At 35.6% G+C, this 26,835-nt stretch overlaps 1 protein-coding gene across 3 annotated transcripts in view; it reads right to left on the bottom strand.

The window, feature by feature from the left end:
* Window positions 1-8,125: 8,125 nt before the first annotated feature.
* epas1a (endothelial PAS domain protein 1a) overlaps window positions 8,126-26,835 on the bottom strand; it is a 25,300-nt gene continuing 6,590 nt past the window's right edge. The window contains exons 2-16 of one of the 3 annotated variants that reach the window (XM_016551296.1): window positions 23,994-24,184; window positions 20,817-20,968; window positions 20,606-20,690; window positions 18,982-19,100; window positions 18,694-18,896; window positions 16,825-16,931; window positions 13,972-14,119; window positions 13,669-13,886; window positions 12,584-12,798; window positions 11,869-11,979; window positions 10,901-11,313; window positions 9,636-9,762; window positions 9,429-9,543; window positions 9,185-9,340; window positions 8,126-8,923 (exon numbers count right to left, since the gene is read on the bottom strand). In XM_016551296.1, the coding sequence (XP_016406782.1) occupies window positions 8,772-8,923; window positions 9,185-9,340; window positions 9,429-9,543; window positions 9,636-9,762; window positions 10,901-11,313; window positions 11,869-11,979; window positions 12,584-12,798; window positions 13,669-13,886; window positions 13,972-14,119; window positions 16,825-16,931; window positions 18,694-18,896; window positions 18,982-19,100; window positions 20,606-20,690; window positions 20,817-20,968; window positions 23,994-24,184 (2,512 nt within the window). In that variant the 3' untranslated portion in view covers window positions 8,126-8,771. The remainder of the gene's footprint in view (window positions 8,924-9,184; window positions 9,341-9,428; window positions 9,544-9,635; window positions 9,763-10,900; window positions 11,314-11,868; window positions 11,980-12,583; window positions 12,799-13,668; window positions 13,887-13,971; window positions 14,120-16,824; window positions 16,932-18,693; window positions 18,897-18,981; window positions 19,101-20,605; window positions 20,691-20,816; window positions 20,969-23,993; window positions 24,185-26,835) is intronic. The other 2 variants (XM_016551307.1, XM_016551315.1) reach the window with 2 other exon arrangements.

The raw sequence follows: 26,835 nt of genomic DNA, 5'->3' as shown, positions 1-26,835 counted from the left end.
AAGGAGGGGGCTTTGTAGAAAACGAAGCGTTTGAGAGAGGCGGGGCATAGCCTACCTACAATAATGTACAGTATTTGAAAAATAATGTGTTTTTTGAACATTAAAGCATGTAAACATATTCTGTTACACCAAATACACAAAATAATGATCTTTAAAAAAGCATCATATGACCCCTTTAAGGCAATTTTTTTTTTTTTAAATTCATGATATTATCTGTTAGAAACGTTATCAAAAACAGTAGCATTTAACACTAGGCTACACAGATCTGTAGGTTGGAGAATTAAATGAAATGTGCAAACACTAGCCATGAAGAAGTCTATGCTATTTCTTTCAGTATAGTAGTTAAATTTTCTCAAAGTCATGCTAAAAACATTCATAAGAGCACTAGACAAAGTTATTATATATATAGCAATGGTTATTAATGATAACAGTAAAATGCATTGTTGCATGAATAATAAACTACTGATAAAATTATCCACCCCTAACTTATAGTAAAATATAAACAATAAATAAATATGCAATAATAATAATAATAATACCATGCAATAAATATGGTATAATTTAACAATGTTCATCCCTCCAAAACAGAGAAAACATCTTTCACAAACATCATGTCTGTCTCCTTTGAAGTGTTTTGTGTATATCATGAGTTGTGTTTGTAAGGGTTATTATGGCACAATTCTTAACCCCATCCCAGACCTCACTAATTTTCAAACCCTGGCTATGGCCATACCACCATACATGCATACATATAGTCTTTAGCTGTACAGTACCTACAGTGGACAATATGGGTTTTGCTGATGTTGAATACACAGCAGCATAACCTTTAAACTGAGCTCACATTACCCCAATGGACTCTGCACAGAAGATAAGATTAGGATTGATCCCCATGGAACCTGGTACAAATTGGCCCCCAGTCTGGTTAGGAAAATAAGCAAATATTAACTACAAGCTTTAGAAAGAGTATTTGTTGAAAACATGTCATCCGAGAGAAGCACAGACCTCACGTCATAGCTGGTGTTTGTGTGTAGCCATGTGTGAGAAATCAATACCAGAAACTTGCAAAATAAATATTGTACATTGTTTTGTCTCCCCATAGCAGTTGCAACTGTTTCTCAATAGCTCTGCTAATTTGTGTGTTCATCCACTTTGTTCTATGCTGGCTTAAAATCAGCCAACATATTTTCGCACAGTATGATTAAACTACTCTACTTTAAAGTAGCTCTGCAGACATGGAAATCTTGATAGTTTATAATGTTTTAGTGATCTCATCATGCTAATTTGTAAGGTTCACTGTACTTACAACCTACCAAATAGATTGACCGAATGGTCAGTGTATCAGGTTTTGTGCTAAAACGATTGTCACAATGATAAGTGATGATCTAGTCAAGTTGAAGTCTAAAGTAGTAGTCAAACAGGATAAGAGAAGATAACATTGTCGTTCAGAGAGAGAAATGTTAAGCAATATTCAGTACTCTCATTCACAGCTAATATCTAGAATAGTGAAGAGTTGTAAAGATAAGGTAGGAACTATATGTTAAACTGTTATTAGTTTAAAAAAACCTTAGGTGGGAATGTGATGCTGATGTGGACAGCAGTGATGCTTATTTTCTAACCAAATTAATACATACAGAGGATGGAATTATTATTATTATTATTATTTATTGACTGAAGAATTTATAGGAAAACATTTAATTATTCTAAAAAAAAAACTGTTTTATTTAATTTGTAAAACATAACATATATTTATATATAAAAATGTAAATAACCTAAAAGTTAAAATATACCAATAAAAATAAAACAAGTAGCAACAATAATAATAACAATAAACAATAATGTAACAATCATAATATATATATATATATATTTCTGTTTAATTATTCTTAACCTTTAAATAATAAAGTATTGTAATATTAATACACTGTAATATTACAATACAGATTATTGTAAAGGCAAATAATAAGAGTAATATGTGATTTAGTCAGCATGGTGATGATAAAAGAAGAATTAACTGAGGCCAGAGATCAAGAAAATGATTTATGTTATGCTGATCTGGTCTGTTCCATCTAACCCCCCTCACATGGTTCCTCTTCACACAAGACGTGTGACATACACTGATTTATCATGGTTGTGTTTCAGAGGGCAAGTGCTTGGGCATTATTGGCTCACACACAGACAACACCCACTGCCTGATTGGATAAATGGGTAGGAGGGAGCGTTGGGGGTGGGGAGAGGTTGTAAATTAACTGTCCTTTTATGTGTTGTTCCAAGAATGGCTTCCCCTTTAAAACCCACCCCCAATTATTCAGAATTTGGAGTCTCTATCAGTTATTTACTGTGCCACAAATTTCTTGTAAATATGCTGGAATGTAAGAATACGTGACTAAATATTATTCAGAGTAATATATATATATATATATAGTGATAAACTTTTTGTGATCAAATATGCACATATGCATACATGACTCCACATAGCCTTCTATGGTCTCTGTTGAATGAATGCCATGGTTATAAAGAGAGCTGAAAAATAAATCACCAGTAGGCTATCACTGAATATTCTCAGTTTAATATAAATCTGTTCTAAAAGAGCTCTCTTAGAAGGCATGAGGTTTGTGTGCACTAAAACACAGGAGGTTGTCCTGGGCGGATTCTCTCAACCAATAGACATGCTTGGACTGTTTGCATTGGCTTGTGGTTGTAAACTTCTCTAATAGCGACATCTCTTGGACAAAGTGAGTACTTGTTGAGAAGAATGAGAATTCTCAATGAAAATTCTCAATGCCTTCTGAATCAATAACAACACGTTATATTATAGGCTACTGTAAATATAGTTAGACTAAGGATGGCATGCAGAGCAATGCTACTTTAGTCATGCCTATCACCATATAACCAAGAGACTTTGCTATTGTTCTTGACAGACTTTGCTATTGTTCTTTGATTTTCAAAGGGTATGTTTTTTAAAGAAACCCTTCACCATAGGATTTATCCAGTTAAGCATGTTTTAAGCTGAACATTTCAAAAATAAAATATACCGGTTACTTTTGTGAAAGAAAGTCTTTGATTTTGTGGATAGAAAAAAATAACAATTCTTCATTTGTTTTATCATTGTGTTTACTCAGAATTACTTTGGAAAGATTTAGGCTATATTAACAGAAACTGGACTCTTAAAAATAAAGGTGCTTCAAAAGGTTCTTCAAGCGATGCCATAGAAGAACCATTACCTTTTGTGAAACAGAAAGGTTCTTCAGATGTTAAAGGTTCTTTATGGAACCATTTAGACAAAAAGGTTCTTCTATGGCATTGCGAGAACCTTTATTTTTAAAAGTGTGGGGTGTGTATGCTGTGCATTTTTATTTTCAGTATGACATTTTGGAATTTAAAGAACACAACCATTAGGCAATTATTAGTTTTATTTATTTTTACATTCTAAATCTAGCTATCTACATCTATCTAAAAAAAAAACTTACATTTTATAAATGACTTTAAATTATACATAGGCTAAACCTTTTGTAACAAACGGAAAAAGAAAACAAACTTTTAAAAGAAAAACAGAAAAGTATGTAGCCTAACTTTTTTGGACTGGCAAATAAATGTTGTCATTAATATGACTGTAATAGCATACCTCTTGTTCTTGTGGCACTGAATAAAAAACAACAACATTTGAAATTCAGTTTGGACGGCAATTTCTTCCAGTTGTGATTGGGTGAAAGTAGGAAGTTAATCCTACCCTAAAATTGGTTTAATTTAGGCTATATGGGCCAATATGTTTAAAGTTTAATTTATATCAAATTAATGTCATGTCAAGTTTTTGACGTTAGTTTGATTTGCATATTTGAACAGTTTTTTTTTAACGTCAATTTTGATGTCAATTTGATGTCTTTTCAACATCAATGGCCCACTTGAAAGCTCATAATACAACTGTAGAAAAAGTTAATTTAACTGACGAGGAAACATTAAACATTAGCAATTTCGAACAACTGGCATTTGGCTGTGTTTGCCACTAGATGGAAGGCAAACGTCAAAAAAGGAATTGAATCGTTGACACCAGCGGGAAAAAACACCCCACTGAGCTAAATTGTCCTGACATGGATATTCTACTTTCATACACAATTTTCCTTCATTTAGTTGCGCTCACATTTCGCCTCCCGCATTCCCTCTGTAATTTTACAACCTTTTAATGCAGCTCACAGCATATTATAGGTCTGTATGCTGAATTGATAATGATTTTGATAAAATAATTGTTTTCCATAAATATCCTGGTGTTTTGAACCGTGTTGAGGTTTCATTATGTAGCGCATGTAGGCTACACATCTATAGCCTACAGACTCACAGAAGTGTGAATATGAAAAAGTCAAGAGGTAAAGTGTCAAACAAGTTCCCACGAGAAAGCTCCAGTCGTGTGCCTTACTGCCGGAAATGGTGGTTATGTGGTTTGAGCTTTTGCGTAAAGCTCATTGCATCTGCCTGGCGGACACATTGACAATACCTCACAGTCACTGGTCTCGAAACAGTGACTGTCGCACTGTCAAATGCAATGTTTTGTTCCTCTTTTACAAATCTCAGCTGAAATCTTACACTTCTTCCTCTCTGGTATTCAGGTAGCAGCTGCACAAGGGTCTCCTGCAGGTCAGGCTGCTGCGAAAGGGCACAGGTCAGGTGTCAAAACCCATTTGGGACTGAGAAATGTGCCCATTCGGAGCCACGGAAAACCTCCTGTGACCACCAGTGACAGTACAGCTATTTAACCCCTATTTTAAAATAATAGTTCTCCAAAAAAATGAACATTTAATAAAATTTTTTTACTCAGCCTCAGGCCATCCAAGATGAGTTTGTTTCTTTATATGTTCCAGTGAAGAAAAAAACTCATATTCATCTGATGGCCTGAGAGGGAAAACATTTTCAGCAAATTTTCATTTGTGGATGAACTATACGCTTTTAAAAGTGCTCAAATTGTTTTGTTTTTTTCTCTCCATCCATCAAACTAATTGTATTAATATACAAGCTCACAGAATGGTGCACTCTGAATACCCTTTATTTAGATTCTTCCTCTATGGAAATCATCTACTGTCCAAAAGGTCACCGTGTCACTCCATCCTTATATAACGCAAAGTTATGATGATGATGATAATAATAATAAATCATAACTCAAGTATTGTCCTCTCAACAAACAGAACGCTGACAACAGGGAGACAAAGTAAGCAGTCTTATGCAATGTTTCTCTTAATAAACAAACTGCTGATTTCAATTGTGTGCAGTAATGTTAAACATTAAGTTAACTTGACTTAAGAAAAACAAATAAACATGAAAATATTTCTTTTTTTCACAAAGGTCATTGTGATCAGTTATGCGCAATGTAGTTTACTCTTAAATGCATAATCCTTAATTCTAATATTGCTATAAAAGAATTTTCATTGGTAGATATTGTACTTTTTGCAGTATGTAATTCTGAGTGACTATATTGCGGCATCACTAGATTCTAATGATCTATTGACTCTTTCTGTTTGTGTTTCCCTTCTCCATGGAAAATAATGGTCTGCCATTGAGACCCTGTGCATTATGGGAGGCTCTTGAAGATGTGTGTAATCCCATTGGGAATAAGGCTGCTTGGCTTCCATCCACATCCTTCGTGAAAAAACGCATTTACTTATTTGCTTATTTGCTAAACTTATTTGATAGCAAAAATAAGCATGATTGACAAATAGTGGTCTATCGGTCTCACTACTGTTATTTTATAATATTATATGCACTTAGATACAAGTTTCATGTGAACAGACAGAACTTTAACAAATGAGAACATTAAATTAAAGTTAAAAACAATTATACTTTATGCCTTTTTTAATAATTGATTTTTAACCTTTACTCTTATTGAGCACAAAATGTATCTGAAAGTGTACATGAAACTGCACATGAAAAATATTACTGTATGTTCATTTACTCTACTTAGCGGATAAATAACCATAAAATATTATATAGTATATAACTTTGAATAGTCCTCACATGCATTTAATAGGCTGGGATTAAATCATCAATTCAGTTATAAACTGAGTTCAAAGGTTGCTGTAAGAGAAGAAATCCATAACAATGTAAGACAAATGTTAAAGTATTAGAGGAAACATAAAAAACAAATAGAAAAATAAATGTCTACCCTTAAGCTGTATGTTCAGTGTGATGGCTCAAGCTTCAAATCTCAATTAATATTTAATTTAATTGCAGAGAAAATTATGGTGTTTAGGAGTTTATATATATGGTTAGGTGTTCATATAAATTAAAAGGATTTATCTGGTTTACCCAGATTATTTCGATTAATAGCTAGAAAGATTGGAACACATGGAACTTGTTACACAACATTTATGTTTGACCCCAATCTAGCAACTGATTACATCAGTGACATGATTAAGCTTATGAAACATCTTTTGTCACACTGGAACAATTACTGGATACATATTGATTACTTCATATGGGTAATATTAAGCAAAATCGCTTACATTTTACCACATTACTTTGTAGACACTTCCTTACTGAAAGTGTGCCAGTGTTCTTGCAATCAGACTGTATCTTGGTCTAAAAATGATGATAATATTTCTATTCTTTTCCATAGTTTTTCTCAGATACAACTGAACACAATGGCTTCTTTTGTGATTGAAGCATAGCTGGAAACATGAAAAACAATAGTCAATAGTTATAAAATTGCATGATATTGCAATTCTTCTCTCTTTTTTGTTTCTCAGTTACAGGTGAACACAATAACACAATTCTTTGATTTCTGAAGAGAATAACTCTCTGTGGGTGTAGCATAGCTATAAAAAATCTGTATGAGAAATCATGCGTCCAGTTTCACACATCCAAATCCATTTTTTCCCCCTTAATTTTGTGACATCCAGGCAGCATCAGGATGCTGTTACCCTTCTGAGGTGATCAACATCTAAATAAAAGGATGCCCACGACATTCAAAACATCGTAATCACATTTGTTACTCGGATTATCCCACTGAATTCCCACCTTGATCTTTGATCCATGTATGAAAACCTAACAAGTCCATGTAGCCTGTATATTTATGTTTTGTCAATGCTCTCAGGTTCCTTCCACTCCCAGAAGCATTTGATAGGAAGCGTTTGCTTGTTCAGTGTTTAAATATTTATTCCTTTTATGGTCATTTGTATGTTTTGGCGCTACGCATTTGTTTGTGGCCAACAGTATCATGATCTTGTGGGATACAGAGGCCAGGATCGGAATGTTCCTGTAGCCTAATTGTCATTAAAACAAGTTAATTTTCTGTATCTGCTGATTCTTTTCGCTTACTTGAAAATTCTTGAACTCCCATAAGTTTTGATAATCACTCATTTAATTCTAATTCTACTTATATAAGGCTCACTGATCAGGGGTCCGTTTCCCAAAAGCAACTATGGTCGCAAGTTCCGTCGTTACCAATAGATTTCAATGGAGCTACCATAGTTAGGTAACGATGCTTTTGGGAAACGCACCCCTGGCCCATTATCCAGCCTATTATTGCAACAATAAAGCTAAAAAAAAAAAACCTTGCTCTAAGTAAAGTGGAGGGTGATGGGAAAAATAAGATGAGAATGATTTGTAAGTAGCACCATTTACGTTTTAATTTCCTTTAGACATAATGCAATCTTTCATATCTTTCAATGCTACAAAGAAAGACTGGAAGACTGGAAATGGAACACTTGTTACTTTAAGCCACTATCCTGAGAATAAACAATCACAGACTCTCTCAAACGTATACAATAAAATTAGCTTTACATACTTTGTTAAGAAACACACAGAAACCCCAGAGTATCATGAGAGGGTGATACACATCACAAAATTTTATACAAAATCACATAACCTTAAACTACTATATATTAGATATGTACTGTAAAAGAGAAAGCTACAGATTCATCTCTGTCTACTGCTAGGTAGACAAGACAGAGTACCAAGGCACTTCAGAACACCAAATACAAACATTTTTTTACGTGTTACAGAGATCTACAGAGACCTCATCTAATGTAGACACAATAGATATGTTTGTATAAGAAAATAAAATACGAAATTTACAGTTCAGTTCACAAAGAAAGAAGAAGGGCGTTATTTTAGGGAATGGTTAGTGTTGGATGGGCCTGAGAAGATGGCAAAGACATACCACTATACTGGGGCTTTTCAGTTTGGTCTTCCATTTGCATCTTTCAAAATAAAGTGCTTTAGATGACAGAAACTATACATTTAATACATCATTTGTCATGATTGTGAAAAGTAGAGGAATCAGATTCCAATACTAATGTTCTAAATGGGAAAACAGACATGTTTTTGAGCTACACAGTTTTATGCCACATTTGTTGCTGGTACAGTGTCGAAGCAAATATTTAAGGCAATAGCTTGGGAAAACAGTTAACTGTCTTTGATTTATACAAACACAGTAGTTGTATTCCAAGCTGAATGAGTAAGTTACAAATGAAACTTGTAGTATATTATTATATATTGTATATATTCTATTTTAGTTGAAATATAAATTTGCAACAGTGAAACATCTGTTAAATCTGATCATAAATGTTAAGAACACTTAGCATCTGAAGACTCAGGGCAATATTAGAGTTTGAGATAGCACAGAACGTGGTACGTCTAAACACATTTTTTAAATATATATTAAAATATTACACGTCTTAAAGGAAAATGTACAAATACGTCTAAATAAAGACTGATAATACATGCGTAAAAGATAACAGCATATATAGACAAAGTTGGATGAATGGATCACTACAGAAGCTCTGGGTCTACGTGGTCTGGTCCAAAGCTCTTAAGAGGTCACTGCCCTGAAGCAGATGCAGGCTTCCCTGTAGAGGCACGTTTACCTCACAGTCATATCGTGTCAACTCTGGCAGACAGTACGAGTCAAATGATGGGCCCAACAGTTGACTTATTATGCCTGTCAAAAATAAAAGACACACTTTTAAAGAAATAATACTTTTATTTGACAAGGACATATTAAATTGACCAAAATCGACAGAAAAGACTTCAGTAATGTCACAAAAGTTTACCGTTTCGAAAAATGCTGTTCTTTTGAACTTTCTTTTCATCAAAGAATCGTGAAATGTATCGAAGCTTCCACAAAAATATTAAGCAGCACAATGTTTTCAACACTGATAATAATAAGAATCGGCATTATAGAAAGGCTGGAGAGACTGACCTGTGTGTTTGTGTGGAGGCTTCATGTTGTATTGTCTGTTACTGGGAGAGCAGAATGACTCTGGGAAATGCTGTTTGGGATCCTCTGAGCTCCCTTTGAGAGACTGACTGCAGCCGTGAGGAGAAACCAATCCATTTTGCATACATGGAAATGTATCTGTCAAAAAGGAACAAAGGAGTGTGTACATTTCAGTATAGAAAAAAATAGAAAACAAGTAAAGATGTTCAAGAGAGAGTTGATGTACCTGTTAGCACACTTGTGCTGAGAGACTTTCTGACAGAAAAGGCGCAGCTGTCGACGTTCATCGTCTTCATCCTTTTCTGCATTCCATCTGCGGACTTGTGATGAGCTACCACCTGCTGAACATACGTTATGTTAATATTCAGTCTTTGTTATTACTATGTGAACTTTACTCATTTGCATTAGTCTACAGTGAGATCTGAAAGATTACCTTTGGAATATCAGTGAAAGAGCATGATGAACTGAACTCTGATTGCCTCTTCCGTTTAAAGTTGTTGACGAGAGTTATACGACCCACATTCCTGCCTTTCTGTACAGGGGCAAAGCTCTCATAAAATCTGAAAACAGCAAGAAAAATTAAATCAATGAATGAATATGACCTTTGTTATAGCACACTACCGTTCAAAATTTTTGGGTCAGTATGTTTTTTTTTTTGATGAGAAATGAATACTTTTATTCAGCAAGAATGCATTAAATTAATCAAAAGTCACAATACGGACATTAATAATGTTACAAAAAGTCCTGAAAAAAATGACTGCTGAAAATCCAGCATTGCCATCACAGGATTTGTTTTTTAATATGTTAAAACAGAAAATAGTAACAAAAATATTTTGCAATACTTCTGTTTCCACTGTATTTGTGAACAAATAAATGCAGCCTTGGTGAGAATAAAAAAACATAAAAAAATCTTACCAACTTAAATGTAGTTTATGTAAAGGAACAGCAATGCATTGATATTCCTTAAAACGTTCTGATTAATCCATCAGATCACCCTCTACATTATCTACTTTTAAAATATCTCTTAAAACATATCTTTTTTTCTCTGGCTTTTGCTTAACATGAAAACACATTTTTTAAAAATGTTTTCTTTGTTTGGTGATGTTTTGTTTTATTCTTTTCTCTTTTCCTATTTTCTTTCTCTTTTATACAGTTAGTTTTTAAATATCTTAAATTCTATGTGTCTTAATAATACTTTTATTTGTTGGTTGATATTTTTAATGTTTTGGCTGTGCAGCACCATGGTCAGCGTACGTTGCTTTTAAGGTTCTATATAAGGTTCTATATAAACTTGACCTTTATACATAAGAATATATAGCTGCTTTTATATTTGGTTGTCCTTGACATCAAAAAGTTTGAAATTCTCTGTTCAGCTGTCCCCTTGACTGCAGCTACAACATATCTGCACACTAATTTGCAAGTGGTGTTCTTTTTTCTTCTATTTACTTTTTTTGTTGCATATTTTCAGTCATTTATGTGTATATACTATAAGACGTCCTCAAACACAGACGACAGAAAACAAGATTACTGGTACTGTCATAATGAAAAGTGACTGCAGCATTTTACCTGCACAAAAGGTTACACAATTCACTTTCTTGCAAAGATCTATTTCCTTTTGGAAATCCTAATCTAGTTAATCACTGATGCCCAGTATATGTATTGCAAAATAAAACACACGTGTAAATGAAGGATAATCACTTTAGCTGTGGCAGTGCAGCGTTGAAATCGCATGTTTGTCCTGGATCTGCTGTGCTTCGGTCATCCATGCATCTAATATCTGTACGTTCATACTGTAAGGGTGGGTCAGGGGGCCACTTTAGACTCTGTCTACCCTCCTTAGAGGAAAGTGGGACGTTTGGTGCGGTTTGGTAAGGCTGCACATGAGCCGTGTCTGGACATGTGTTAGTGCTACTTTTGTTGTCAAGAGGGAATGGACCCAGGGGCTGGAAGAGGTCAGCTACACTGCTGAAGCTGTGCTGGAGGCCTGTGCTCAGGCCTGGACCTGTGTCAGGCGCTGTCTCCTCCAGGCAGATGGGGTGCAGCTGGAAGTCCTCACCATCCATTGGGATGTATGGAGCAAGAGTCTCCAGGTCCAGATCGCTCAGGTCCAACTGCACACAATTAGATTACCAAATATTTACTTAAAACTTTTGATGAGAATGAAATAATATTGAAAGGCACTAAAAATATACTAGCATATTTTTAGATGAAGGAAAATGTAGAACAAATTTGTTCAAATAATCCAGCCTGTATGCCCAGGATTGGGGGGAAAGATCTGAAAATTATCATTATACACTACCATATAAAAGTTTGGGTTTGGAATGCTTTTTTAATGTTTTTAAGAAGTCTCCCATGCTTAACAAGGCTGCTATTTTTGACCATAGCATTGTGAAATATTATGACCATTTCACGTAACTTTTTCCTATTTTAATATATTTTTAAATGTTATTTATTCCTGTGATGGCAAATCTAATTTTTCAGTAGATATTACGCAGTCTTTAGTGTACCATGATCCTTCAGAAATCATTCTAATGCGTCTAAATCATTCTTTTCATCAAAAGACAAAGACTACGAATTAAATGAAAAAAAGAAAAGAAAATTGTGGTAGAATTGAAATAGCATTTCATCTATTACAGATTAAATTGCTTGTATTGTACCACACTCACCTGGGAGCAAGTGGGATTTGTGGCTACAGATTCAGAGGCAAAAAGCCTCTCTGTCAGCTCCACCTTCAGATCACACTCTCCACTGCCACAGTAATCTACTGGACTGCTAGGCTGCAGACATACACATCACAACACATTAAACCACTTCAACACACCATAATGTTAAATAAATCTTAATTGCATCTCTATTTAAAGAGATCATATCAGGAGGAAACCAAAAATTGAGCTGGTTTGAATATAGAAGTCTTTCTAGAAGGTACAGCAACATTTTTTTCAAAGGGTCAGAGAACAGGTCATGAGTGACCATGAAAACTAAAGGCACTTTCGCACCGTGTAGTTCTAGGAACTAGCCAGCAGGGTCATTCCTAGAGAACCAATTTCTCCCTCTGGCCGATTTCCTGGTTGCATATTTTTACATGGCTTTTTAAAAATGCCGGGTAGCTGTTGTTTCATATGCGTTTGGCCAATCAGCGTATACGTACATCACTGATAGTTCCTATAGAACTGTTTTAGACCCTACTCTGAAGTAGAAGCTAATTTAGTTCCCCCAAATGGAGTTCCTAGAACTAAATACGCTCCTAGTTCCTGTGGTGGGAACATGCCAAAAAGCGAAAACGTCCGCCAATAGTTCTAGAAACTATAAAAAGGTTCCTCCGGTGCAAAAGTGCCTTAAATTACTGTTTTTGAAATATGACCAGATGGAGATGGGACACACTGTAGAACAACTGCTGCGGCCGCTCAAGCAGGGTGTGGAACAGGGCGTGCATGTGCCTGCAGGAGGCACCTGGTGTCTGGTAAAGGTGGAGGGCATGTTGGACAGTTTTCTATCAAGACTGCCATCAGGGGGTGTGTCCACAACCCATGATGGTCCCACCACAGGAAGCTTGGTGGACTTGGAGAAGAAAGTCAGTTCTTCAAAATCTGGCCTATCTGCAAATGCACATGACAGTAACAAGTCAACACACTTCAACATGTGGGATAAAAATTACTGAAACGAGATGCAATCTCATAGAGTTACTACATAAAGAGCCAAGGAAGATAATCTAACAGTGGATAGACACACCTTAAACAACACAATGTACAAATGTTTAATGCTCACTACTACTATCTGGCTCATTTTCATAAGTGAGAGTTACATGAGAATAGATGGTTACATAAATAAAAATAAGATGTTAAAAACAACCTCAAAAACCCCAAAAGCAATTATAGAACTGTTGTAAGCATCGCAAGGTGGTGATTTCCATCCCATGCAGTAGTTTTATGTGTGAAGACATGCATTTTGATGAAAAGACAGATTAGTAAACCCATTATAGCCCTGTTGTGAGGAGAAACACACAAACACTGCCTACTGCCATTGGTAAACCTTCAAAAGCACAGGTGATGTTGAAATATAACATTTACTTTTATTATTAAAAATGGAACAAAAAAAATTCATTTTAATAATACAAAACCGTTTATGCTAAAGCCAACGCTAAGCCATAAGATGCCCATATGCTGCGGAGCAGATAGATTCAGCTTTCTTTTATGTTGTCACATATTGCATACCCTGCAGCAAAGCCAAGCTACAGTGCCACTGAACTACAGTACAACGACGTCTGCAGCAACATTGCAGCTTATGACCTGGGCAGTGTATGTGTGTGATTGGTTGTGATTGTGAGGTAGACTAAGGAGAGCCAAGGGAAGGAGCAAGAGTTCATGCATGCAGGATGGGAGTAGATTTGTAATCAGGGGTTGAGGATGTGAAGAGGGTGAAGCTATTGTAGGGGGAATGGTGGAAGTAGTGCCGGGTGGCGCTCTGACCAAAGTCCAGGGCAATAATGGCATCGCCTGGCATGGGCGCTAACTGAGCTAACTCCTCAGGCTCCTCCTTGAGCTTAGTGAAAAGAATGTCCTCAGCCTCTGAAACGGAGGAAGCTCTACCCTGGCTGAACAGTTCTCCCATGCTACACATGTGGTAGGGCTTGAACAGAGACTCCGTCTGATCCAGGGAGAAGATGACAGACTGCTCCTCAACAGAACTAAAAAACAATGACAGCATGAGAAGAATATCATAACAGCATTAACTGTGACAGGGATCTCTGAGTGTTTCATTTAATACAGTACCTCAGGACATAGTTGATGCAGATGATGCACTGTGGTTGGGAGTTGCGATTGTTATAGATGACAGTTGCCTGGGTCTCCACCCAAACGTAGCCCCCATGCTTGGCTAGCATTCTGTACTGGCCACTCACCACTTGACCCTTATTACAAACTGAAGACGAAAACAGCGATTTTTAAATGCAACAAAAATAAAATAGATACACTAACATTTATGCCAAACGCATAAATGTATATGTAAAGCATTTACAAATTTTCTTTATTTTTTCTTTATTGCTAATCAAATTAAAAAGGCCATTAGTCAGGCATCTAAAATTAGTATTTAATAATTATTATTTTGTAGTTTTTGTTTAATTCTTGTTAAATCAGGAAATTAGAATGATTTCTGAAGGATCATGTGATACTGAAAACTGCTGAAAATTCAGGTTTGCCATTACAGGAATAAATTACATTTAAAAATATTTTTTATCAAAAACTTTATTTTAAATTGTAATAATATTTCACAATATCATTTTTTTTTAAATCGAATAAATGCAGCCCTGGTGAGCTTAAAAACTTAATATTATTTTTACATTTAAAAAACATTTTAGACAATTTTTAAAAAAATTTTCACAATTATACATACATATTTAATTAAATAAAAAGATGTAAATAAAACACTAGCAAAAATATCTGTGTTTTCACAGCATTTTGAGGCTAATGAATGATTTGATCATGCAAACTTTAACTTTCCTTGTCTGACATTATTTGGGATGTGCGCTGTAGAATGTAGCTGTCTTTGAATAAGGTCCATTACTGCAGCTCATGTAAGTTTAGACATTTTTCAAATCAAAAGATCTTGCTATTAGGTAATACTCCAGGTCATTTTTACCGGTAGAGGCCAGTGAAGAAGACCAGAGCGCTGATCTGGATTAAAGACATCAGAGGAACCAGATCAGAGATGCTGCACACTTCAAAGGCTTGTTAGCCTCTAATGCACTAGCTAATCAGGTGGGCCATTCTGAACAAGCAAATCTGAGAGCTTTTGGGTTGTTGCAGATGAAGTCAAAGGGTATATAATGGGATTCAGGCCATCTACTTGGCCTCAATACCTCATGTGACAACAACAATCAAATCAGTTTCCTCTGTACAAACAAAATCACATTCAAAACAAGACTGGACAGGAGCCTTTGTATACAGTAGGATCATCTTGTGATTTAAGAAGAAACTGGAAGTTGTCCATGTGAGGGAACTATTCTCAGTACACCTTTACAATAAAAAGGTTTATGTATTGCTTATGCCTGAGATGCACTGGAAATATAATTCATGTAAATCAGTGGTTGCCAAACCGTTGATCGCGATCGACTGGTAGATCTTTATCACTATCCCGGTAGATCCAGAAAATAACTGAAAAATAAGTACAAAAATAATTAAATTTCTCCACTTTTTGTACTGTATTTTTTTTGTAATTATTTTTCTGTTATTTTTGGGAGCTAATGTGTCTCATTCAGACTTTCTGCTGTTTTTGTTTCATGCAGATATGTTTTTATGTAGCATAATTTCACAAAGCTAAAGTCAGACCGTTCTGTTTTTGCTTTAAATCATGTAAATCTAATTCAAAAACAACTGCTCATGCAACATGTGTGTAGCACCTTTGTTTGGATCATGATTGAAATGCAGTTGTTGCCTCTAATTTCAAATGCCTACAGATATTTTTAAATAAACAATAAATAAATTTGCTCTAAAAAAAAAAAAAAAATAGCAACCATTATCAGAATTGGCCAATTTGCTAGTTAAAAAAAATGAAATAAATAAATAAAAAACGGAATCTGAATCGGCCATGAAAAATCATGATAGGTGCATCACTAATTAAAATACTAAATAAAAGGCCTCAAATTGGAAGTACAATCTGGGCTGCCTTTTTCTATCAATTCTTCAATAGATAGATCTTGTCTTTCATAAAAGCCAAGGTCAGGGATCTTGGGCTTAATGTAAAAAGTTGAAATTATGACATAAAATGTCATTATTATGAGGGGGAATTTTTTTTTTCCAAGATTAAAAAAACTACATAAAAAACTAATATGACATAAACGTACATTTTTGTCAATAATAATTTTGACTTTTTATGTCATAATTATGGCTGTATGTCATTATTCCAACTTTTTATCTCATTAACATGTAATAATTGTCCCTTTTATTTTATTTTCTTTCTTTCTGGCACAGAAATGGGCTTCCATACATAAAAGAGAATGTACAATTTACAAAATGTAGAATGTATCAAATGTAGATTTTTTTCAAACTGTCTTTAAGTTTAGAACTATACTGTAGGTTTAAGTTCCTGGGAAACCAATTTTAAAAGCAAAGTGGCTGAAAACAGTCTACAGCATCTGTTAAGTAAATAAATAATGCAACGCAACAACCATTGAGTTTATAAATATCCCTCAACAATTCCTGGAGCCCGACGGGACATCTGTTACCCTCAGTCATCAAGCCCATGGGAACGCCTCAGGTCTACAAGGTTTTGAACACAAGTAGTTTACCCATGGACAGAGATGAGAGGCATGGATCTATTCCAGACCGTGAGTCACTTCAGGACGGAGTCGAGGTAAATTAGACAAAACGGTTGAGACCTTGACATATTCACACAATGAGCTACTGCGTTGTTTCTCGTATGTTTGCACCAGTGCATGAAATGGAAGTACGGAGAACGAAGCAAACTAAGAAAACTGAACATGTGTTTACCCTATGGCTTTGTTCAGACAGGCATTTCCAAATCAAATCTGTTTAGTTCAAGTCTAAACAGAAAAAGACCACATGAAACTCAACTTGTGTTTTTGTGCCTCCCGGATTTGTGTTTGTTGGATGTAAACAGGTACTCACGATTTTGGTGGCTCTTCGTCAAGCTTTCAGAATCCAAAGCATGGCAGAACTCATACACCGAACGGCCAAGAAGTTCCTCTGGCCTATACCCGATCAGGCTGCTTACTCTGAAACACAAAGACAGGTCAAGAATAAAACTAATGGAACAGTCAAAACAAAAAGCGATTGAATTAAACCACATCATTAGCCAAGATTCATGACTGTCGATTACATCTGGTGAAAACAATCGAACTTGTGCTGCTGGGAGCCAATGTAAACTCTCTGCTAAGCTTAGTGAGAACAAATTATTACAAGTGGGACCCTTGTTTATTGGAGCTATAAATCTCTCATGCAAAACATTTGTACTTGTTCTGTCTGATCATTATCTTTAATGTCTGTTTTCCAACTTGCTGGTTTAAAAGACAGAACAGCTCTCATGTATCAACACACTGCCTCCAAAAGACAAAGGCCACGTCCTTGTCTGTTTTTGAAGCACTTTAGCGAGTGCAAAATTCAAGACAGATGTGGGCTTGTCTATTAATCAAAATGGAATTTGATGCAATGCTCAATATCTTCACCAAATAATTTTTTGTGCTGTTGAATACTCCATACAAACTCATGCAATTGTTATGTTTTTTGTTATATCTGAACCTTCAGTGTTACCCTGGAATAGCCTCTCATTTTTCTGTTCCAGTATGGTCTTTTAAAGAGATAGTTCCAAAAAGGAATATTCTGTCATTAATTACTCTTGTCGTTCCAAAAATTACGGTTGAACCACCGATGTCACATGGGCTATTTTAATGATGTCCTTACTACGTATGATAGATATGTAAGAGAAGTCAATTGTGCCCTTAATGAGCTTTCAAGAAATGAAGCTAATCTAAAGAGAAAAGCTCATAAACACTCTCCTTTACCACACTCACTGATAACAATACAGGCAGTAGCACAGCAGTATTATGATAAGAGTTCACAATAGTGACCTTTGAAACACACATATTAACTCACAAATGCTGCTTACCTACGCAGACATAAGCACAAAATGAAAAAAATGGTAAACACTGTTTGTTTACCAAATATACAATGACTTCAAATGAAATCTAAATGTATAAAATTGTTTTAGCAGATATACACACAATATCTTCCAGAAAAACAGACCGTAAATATTGATGAGTCATCGTGAACTGCACAGATTCTAGTGCAATCAAACGCTCTCTAGAGTGAGAATGTCCCTCCCCCTCAAACCACCTGCGATTGATTGGCAACTAGCAAATCATGATTCATGTCTGTAAACTAAAGTAAAATGAGTTTTACAAAGCTTGTGGCTAATAAATAAATTATATTGTAATAATAAAAACATGTAAATCACATTTACATGTAAAGCTATGGATTTAACAAACATTTATCCTGTCCAAACTTCTTGTTTTAATAGGAAATACAACAGCACAAGAAAGAAAACTACATGTGTTCATCAAGCAATTTCATAGAATTCATAAAATATTTCCATTATATAACAAAATACCAAACCAAGTGGCTTTTATTTTAAAGACAGCATAAACTAAAAGGGAAGTTTATTAGTTTTTAAATGACAAAATAAATACATTTCCTATTCAAAATTAGAAATAAATAAAACTAAATCACCAAGACACCGGTTGGTTAATTGTCATTGCAAAAATTTTCAAAGAAAGGTTGAGTTAGTTCACGGATCATTTGCATGCAGATGCCTTCATTTGATATTTTGTATAGATATTTTATATCTAATTAAATGAAATTTGTCATCTTTTTTTTTTTTGCCATTTGTGTCTATATATTTATGGGCCCACTGTTCATGCACATAAACAAGCACATATACAATATAAGCACATATATGTAAATCAGTGAACAGTCTCTTGCCTCTCATCACAGTAGATAAACTTCATGTCCATACTGTGTCTGCTCATGAACGTCTTGCTGTCGAGAGGTGTGTCAACATTTGAGGGGTGTGGGATCGGCGCACACAGCATAGTGACACATGTGAGGGGTGGCTCCGAAAACCCACAGAGGACTTGAGGGGGGCGGCTGCTGCACACTTGGAGATGCCCCGTGCAATGCAGCACCTGACAGACAGAGCAGCAACACCATATTTTACTTGATAGCACATGTAACTGCATCATGTTGTATGACGTGCTTATGCGTTCTTACCTTCCAGCTGGCTGATTTGAGGTTGACAGTGCGACCTCTATTGGTGACTGTACATTTCATTCTCATAAAGAAATCTCTGCCCGTGCTCATGTCTTTCCCTCTTCTGCCATACACAGGTACTGTCAATCAAACAACTCGTAAGACATATGCTTAGAAATCATGTATTTACTATAAATGACCACTGTGCATGCAATAAAGCTTTTTTCTAGCACATTCAGAGGACTTTGGTCTGTCAGTGGGTCGTGGACGCTAGGTGCAAAGTTCAACTGAATCAGTCTGTTGAAACCTTAACTACAGTATATGGAGCTCTCTGTACTATTGCATAGGGATTATCTCCAAACGACCAATGAAATGGCAAGAAAGTTACGCCACTCGCTCAAAAGCTCTAAACAGGTCAGGTGACCGGCTCGTGAAAGATACAGGCAGTAAGAGACAGATAAAACAAGAGGAGGAGGAAGATTTGCTGTGGGGAAAGGCCCCCTAACTCTCATTCTGAGTATGTGTCTGTGTACAAGCACACACTGCTTACATGATAGCAACAGAAATAGTAACTTTCAGAAACTACTGAGCCAGAGTAAAGGCTAAGTTCACACCAAATTTGGTGCAAAAATGACATGAAAACAAAAATTCACAAGCTATGTTTAGCATCAAAACTATTCAAATCAAGTCTGCTGAATTCCTGCCATTGCCTGAAATGAATACAAATGCTGAATGAATTCCTGATTAGGCCCTGGCTATAGTCTCGCATGCTTTTTAAAGCTATGAATATTATTGTCTGAGTGTTCTTTCTTTGTAAAATTGAAATTAAACTAATTAACTAATAACTAATTAATTAAAGTAAACAAACAGAATAAAAAAAAACTGAGTAAACCAATTCCCCTCATTTATGAGAATCGATTAGTCAAGTTTATATGCATGTTGATAGGGTTTACAGTTGTACTATAAAAATATGACTATATATATATATATATATATAAATATATATATATATTTTTTTTTTTTTTATTTACAGTGAAATGGTTTTAATACAATTAATACAAAAGTAATATATTTATCATTTTTATATATATACACTTATATTTTTTAATAACAATATAATAATAACAATGTATTATTAGTAGTATTTAGCTATATTGATATATGATCACAATATAATTAATTAACGGAAATTAATGGATTAAATTAAATTATAATCACAATTTAAATTGCAATCACATTTTTTATTATCAAATTTTTATTTTTATTTTTTAAATGCTAAAATGCTTTTGCACACATTAAAACTAAAAATTTATAAACAGGTCCTGAACACTCATTGGTCAAACAAAAATATAGCCCTCAAGTCTTCACAGAAGGGACCACAGGCTGGACTGTAGTCTATAGGGCGAGGCTTGGAAAAGGAGGGGGACTTGTCCCCACAGGAACCACCACGAGAATGTACAAAATGTAACATCCTGACTGTGATAATTGCTCTCAGATAAGGACATCTCCATGGCAAATCCAGAGATAAAGAGGACTGGGAGATTCTGCCACTTTGGTGTTAAAGGGAACAGTGTATACTGTATATCCAAATAAAAAAATTGTATCAACATACTTCTGGGAAAAATTGTTCCAAGCTGACGCTCACCTGATTTGACACTGAGATTCTCTCGGATTTCTTCATGATCGCAGGGGTGCGTGAAGTCAAAGATGCTGTGGCCTGTCAGTTCTACCTATTAACATTTTGTAAGGGAAGAAAAGTTGAATGCTCAGCCACTTTAAATGAAGTAACAGAAGGCTTTTTATGTTTTCTCTCTGTAATTATTCTCAAAGAATAAAGGAAATGAGATGAGGCTCACCTGCGTAAGGCCCATAAATTTACTGACGTTTTCTGAAAGGAATATCATGTCTCCATCTGATGTTACCACAGCGACAAAGCCTTCCAGAGACTTCAGATATAGACTGTCCATCTGGCTGTCATCCTGTGACCGGGTTTGTTGGACTGTGCGGCCTGGGACCAAAGACAAGACAACTTAGTATGTGTGCAGTGTCAAATTTGCTCTTTTTTGTTATTTTACACTGGCAAATTATCAAGACAAACTCAAGGGACCTTCTCAAACCCAAAGTAAAGGCACAATCACACACTCTTACACAAACATAGACTCATATCCTGTACCATTTAGCCTCAAGTAAACAGCTCAGAATCAGTTAAACGACTTATTTATCTAATTAAATTCACATACCAACATGGGATAAAAACACTACTGAGCTGATCAGCAAAGAGAGGATGTTTGAGGTACACAATGCCATGAAAAGCATCAACAACTTGAGAAAATAATTAAAGCGAGGCTCCATGCTGTGAGGTTCATGTCTGCTTCCCTGCAGATAAGGGCCTCCTCCCTTGCTCATTCAGATCAGGCAATAAGGGCCCGAGCGCTGAGGCTTTGACCCCGCTCAGACATCAGCACTATGTGTCTGCATTGTGCGTTTGGGTGTCAGCAGGTGGTCCCTGTCTGTGCTCCCACATCAAACCCCGCAGCATTCGTCCTGGTGCTATTAATACTTCAATGTGATGTCTTACTCCTCTGGCTCTCAGCCAAACCCAAGAACTTGCAATTTTCTGCCATTCTCTGTCCATCTCTATTAGAATCATTTAGGCCTTTTCTGGTCGTAAACAATGTTCTCTGACAGCCTGCTCAAATGGCAGCTCTTTAATGTTCTTTCATGGAAGTTATGTTTCAACAATAACTTTGGCTAAGAAGTTTCTCCTAAATTTCCTTAGTAGAAATAAAAACGGACATACACTACTGTTCAAAAGATTGAGGTCTGTATTTTTTTTAAAGAAATTAATAGTTTTATAGGACAAGGATGCATTTAATTGATCAAAAGTGACAGTAAAATAATTTATAATGTTACAAATGATTTCTTTTTTGAAATAAATGCTTTTAAACTTTTATATTCATCAAAAATATTAAGCAGCACAACTGTTTTCAACATTGATAATAATAAAAAAATATATATATTTATTAAGTGCTAAATCAACAACATGGGACATTGAAGACTGGAGTAATGGCTGCTGAAAATTCAGCTTTGCCATTGCACAAATTAGAATAAAAACACCTGGCCCTGTTGGACTTTTCTTTGCGGGACTTTCTGTTGAAAACGACCATTTGAAAATAAGACTCAAGAAGCAAAGTCCCCATTTGCAATTTCATATTACTGCTGTCTAGGATAAAACATAAATGAATTGTTAAAGAGATTTCAGTTGTGATTTTTCATTTTGACAGGAGACCTCTTTGGTTCATCTGTTTTGGGCCATTTGAAAATGAGGGTTCAAAGATTCATATCTCCAGAAGGATGTTTGCTGGAAATTCAGGATATTATATGATGTATTCAATGTTAAACCAATGACTCCTTTGAGGTAAGTTCAAAATGTCAGAGAGGTCAAACATTTGGTTCAGATGAGAATCATAACCTCTTTAACACCTATCAGTAATATTATGATTCTATGACTATGCAGTTACAGTTCCCACACACCTCACCGAATGACATATCTGTTTAAAGAGGTTCTGGTTTTGTAATCTCGGGGCCTACCAAAGGTCAAACCATGACAAAGAATACTCAGAAACACATACAACACACCGAATATCACAGACAGGCCTGTACGGTGCCATCGCAGAGAGTGTTGTGGCTAAGAAAAGAGTGTGAGAAGAAATCATAATTCACTGTTCACAGAAAACAATACCACTAGCAGCCCCTAATTACCCCCACACCTCGTCATCTCCCTCTTTCCCTTTTTCTCCACGTCCACGTTCATCGATCTTCCCCACTTCCACATCACCCACACACATTTTCATCAACAGATTCCATATCTTCCCTTTTCATTGTTTTCATAGTCTCTCTTTTATTGTCTCTCTCTCTCTTTCAGAGACATGCACACATACTGTACACATGTATGTGCGTCAGGAATGGAGTCTGGAAACAATGCGCAATGCTCTTTGTCTGTCTTCCTGCATTTCTTATTGTATATTGAGGAGTACAGGACATCTCATGGACCTAACCAGCCCAACTTCACTGACACAAACATGTTTACTTAGCTGTCTAAATGAGGACACACCACAGACCTTTACTCTGTTTATGTAAAGCTACTTATAATTAGTACAGTCTAACCTGAAACCTTTTTGCATTTTTAGCATAAAACAGCATTATTTTATTTATAAATCATCTTTCTAAATGAAGATTTGGACACTACCGTTTAAAAGTTTGTGGTCAGTGAGATTTTTATTTTTGAAAAGAAACTAATACTTTATTTAGCAAGGGAGTTTTAACTTGGTCAAACGTGACAGTAAAGACATTTAAAATGTTAATTTAAATTATGTAAATAAATAAAATGTAAATAAAAAAATCATTTATAAATAAAATAAATTATGTTCTATTTAACTTTCATCAAAGAATCATAAAAAATGTATCATGGTTTCCACAAAAATATTCAGCACCACAACTGTTTTCAGCATTGATAATAATGAGAAATTATTCTTAAGCACCAAATCAGCATTAGAGTGATTTCTGAAAGATCATGTGACACTGAATGGCTGCTGTAAACTCTGCTTTGCCATCATGGGAATTAATAACATTTTAAAATGTATTAAAAGAGCAAACAGTTATGTTAAACCCCAAACTTTTGAACAGAAGTGTATATGTGGCAATAATGTAGACAAAGTTTTGCATCAATATGTAAACCAGTTGTCATGGTGATGACCCATATCCAATAGTTTTTTAGTTTTTTTCACAATTACAGGGCAATCTGATAAAAGCTGCAGGTATGTTTGACTAAGTTCAATATTGCAGAAAATACAGTCAGGCAGAAACGGAAACAAGTCTAATCAGTGTACTCAAAAAGTTCACAATTTCTTCATTGTACAGGTTTATGGGATGCGACTGACTCACAATAAAAGAAAACAAACAGATATAATGGAGTTTGACTCCTAATGACAGATCACAAATGTAATGAACATAAATTTGTTTTAGCTTCATACCTGAGTTGAAAAGTTTGTGTGTGCGCAGGAAGCTGATAGCTAGTCTCATGATGGAGGCTTTGTCCAGGTGGGAGCTGATGCTGTGGGGTAACGGCAGCTGATGGGCCAGCTCATAGAACACTTCTGTTTCTTTACTGCGCCTGCAGCGTGCTGCATCACGGGACTTTTCCTTGCGCCTTTCAGAAGGATGCCTGGAAAACAGAAGAGGTTGATGAAAACAACACAGCCTATAGGCTGAGCTTCAGGTTAGATACTGTGTGCAGCAGAGGTGTAAAGTATTGGAGTAAATGTAATTAGTTATAAACATGGGCGGGAAAAAATACGCACCACAGACAGAGTGTGTGAACCTGGTGTTACGTTTGTATGCCCGCCCGGTCTGTTCTGTTCTCGTGCTCCATTTAGGCGCGCTGCATTCTGATTGGTTCGGATAGCATACTGCGGGAGGTCGGGGGCGTGGAAAATCATGCTATAAAGCGATTTCGAAATAGTGCACGCTCAAATCGCGATTTTATGACGATTTCGATTAATCACACAGCCCTAACTCACATACAGTACTTGTACATTATTGTACTAATTGTATTATTAAAAGATAGGGATGCACCGAATATTCGGTAACCGAAATTATTCAAAAGCCAAATCAGTTTTTTGTAATAAGTGAATACGTTCGTTGACTTAAGACATAACAGATAAGACACTCTTTTTCGCCACCTGCTGGCGTATTTATATAATATGAAGAAATGGTCACTGAACGAATCATTTTGGTGAACGAACTGAAAATGAACGAATCTCTTGAAAGAATCAAAATTTCCATCACTAATGTAAACGCTGTAACAGTGTTACTCGTCAGTTGCTCAGTCACATTTTTATGATTATTTTTACAAGGCACGTGGCAATGCGACGTATTCGTAATGAGACTCATTTATAAATCTGCTGTTGTCGACAAAAGGAAGCATTAAGGTCTTCCTGCGTTTCCAACAAAATAAAAGTTGAGAAAAAGCAATAACTCCATAAACATTCATAAATGTTAGTATTGTAATTTTACTGTTGTTCTGTAAAATAAAATAAAAAAGTAAGACAATAATAATGATAATAATTTCAACAGCTCTGTTAATACATTTATTTTAACATTTTAATTTTAAGTTAAATTGTGCTTTGTTGGTATAATGTCTGCTAGAATGTTAAAAAATGTTCAGTGTTAAATACTTTTAAATTGTTGTTTTGTAATATATTTTTTCTTTGAAAAGCAAGACAAAACAGTAAACAGCACATTTTGCACATTTAATTTGTGTAATGGTGAAAAAAATTGGTAAAATACATGGGGAAAACCCCCCCGAAAAACCTTGTTCGGTATTCGGCCTTCGGCCCAGTGTTTCATTTTGTTCGGTTTCGGCTTCGGCCAAGAATTTTCATTTCGGTGCATCCCTAAGAAAAGACAATAAAACAATTAACTTTAACTTTGGTTTAAGACAAGTTATTATTGTCTTTTGGTTGGCACAGTCACATGAGGGAATTTTGCAGGCAAAGAAAGTCTTATGTCAATTAATGAAAACAACACACTTCTCACACAGAAGCACACACCTCCAAACCAAGCAGCTCTTCTACTGGTCAACAAGGCAAATTTGATCACCAAACTTGAACCCAATGTGAAATCCATGAGGGAAAATTTTTCCACCCTCATGTGTAATTCCTGATCACACATATTCCCACTGAAATGATTTCACCCACAAAATTGCACTGTGCAAAGGTACACGTGACCTGATTTATTTATTTTTTTCACAAAAATTACTTTGAGACCAAACAAAATTGGTGAACCGTCAGGTTTTGAGTCGATTTAAAAATATATATTTTCTAAATATTTTATGTTAAGCATACTTTTTGTGCACAAGCACAAACGTCATCGCTGAGTCAAAGCAAAAGCATTGCAAAACCACACCTGTGAGAATCTGTGCATCAAGATTTTAATCTAGGTTCACTCACTCTCAAAGGAAATTTAAAAAAAAAACTGAGTCACTGCAGGTTCAAAATTGGTTCGGTCTTGAAATTTGTCACCGATAAATTAAATTTCAGTCAACTTCAGGTTAGGTCAGGTCACAGGGCCTGGCTCATGCAGACGTCTGTTTTGAGCTTGTTACTACATGTTATTCAGTATAATCTGACAGTCCAGGAACAGTTATATACATATGAGTGTTGATAAAATGTAATGCAGCATATACTTTTATGAATTAGTCCATATAGCATTTTATCAATAACTGTACAGCTTAAAGGGATAGTTCACCCATAAAAACAATAAGAGAGTGAAATTCTCAAGAAAGCACATAAATATTTGCCGTCATTTATCTATCCAGACAGAAAGTTTATCTTGCCAGGTAAATGATTTCTGAGGTTTGTGGCTTGCCAGTGTGTGAAAGAGTGTGTGGCAGGGAGAAATGAACTCTCTATGGCCTCTGTTTGTGGTGTGCCACAGTTCACTGTGCCACCCTCACAACAAACCAAGCCATACAGCGCTGTTTGTCGGCAAAACACCACAAGTGCTCTTTAATGCGTCACATATTATAACACAAATACCAACACACGTGGTCTGCGTGCAGCACTAATTTCAGTGTCTGTGGGAGGCCGATGCTGAGACCAGGATCTAGCGGTGTAATTCCAGTAGCAGCCTCCCAGTGTGGGTTCCCTATTCTCCAACTCAGGTTATGATTATTATGATTATTTTTACAAGGCACGTGGCAATGCGACGTATTCGTAATGAGACTCATTTATAATGTCGACAAAGTCGACAAAAGGAAGCATTGAGGTCTTCCTGCGCGTTTCCGCCAAAATAAAAGTTGAGAAAAAGCAAGAA

Source organism: Sinocyclocheilus rhinocerous, unplaced genomic scaffold (genome assembly GCF_001515625.1).
Source record: "Sinocyclocheilus rhinocerous isolate Xijiao unplaced genomic scaffold, SAMN03320098_v1.1 scaffold251, whole genome shotgun sequence".
Lineage (NCBI taxonomy): Eukaryota > Metazoa > Chordata > Actinopteri > Cypriniformes > Cyprinidae > Sinocyclocheilus > Sinocyclocheilus rhinocerous.
Note: the sequence above shows the minus strand (reverse complement) of the source record. Positions and strands in the feature narration are given on the sequence as shown.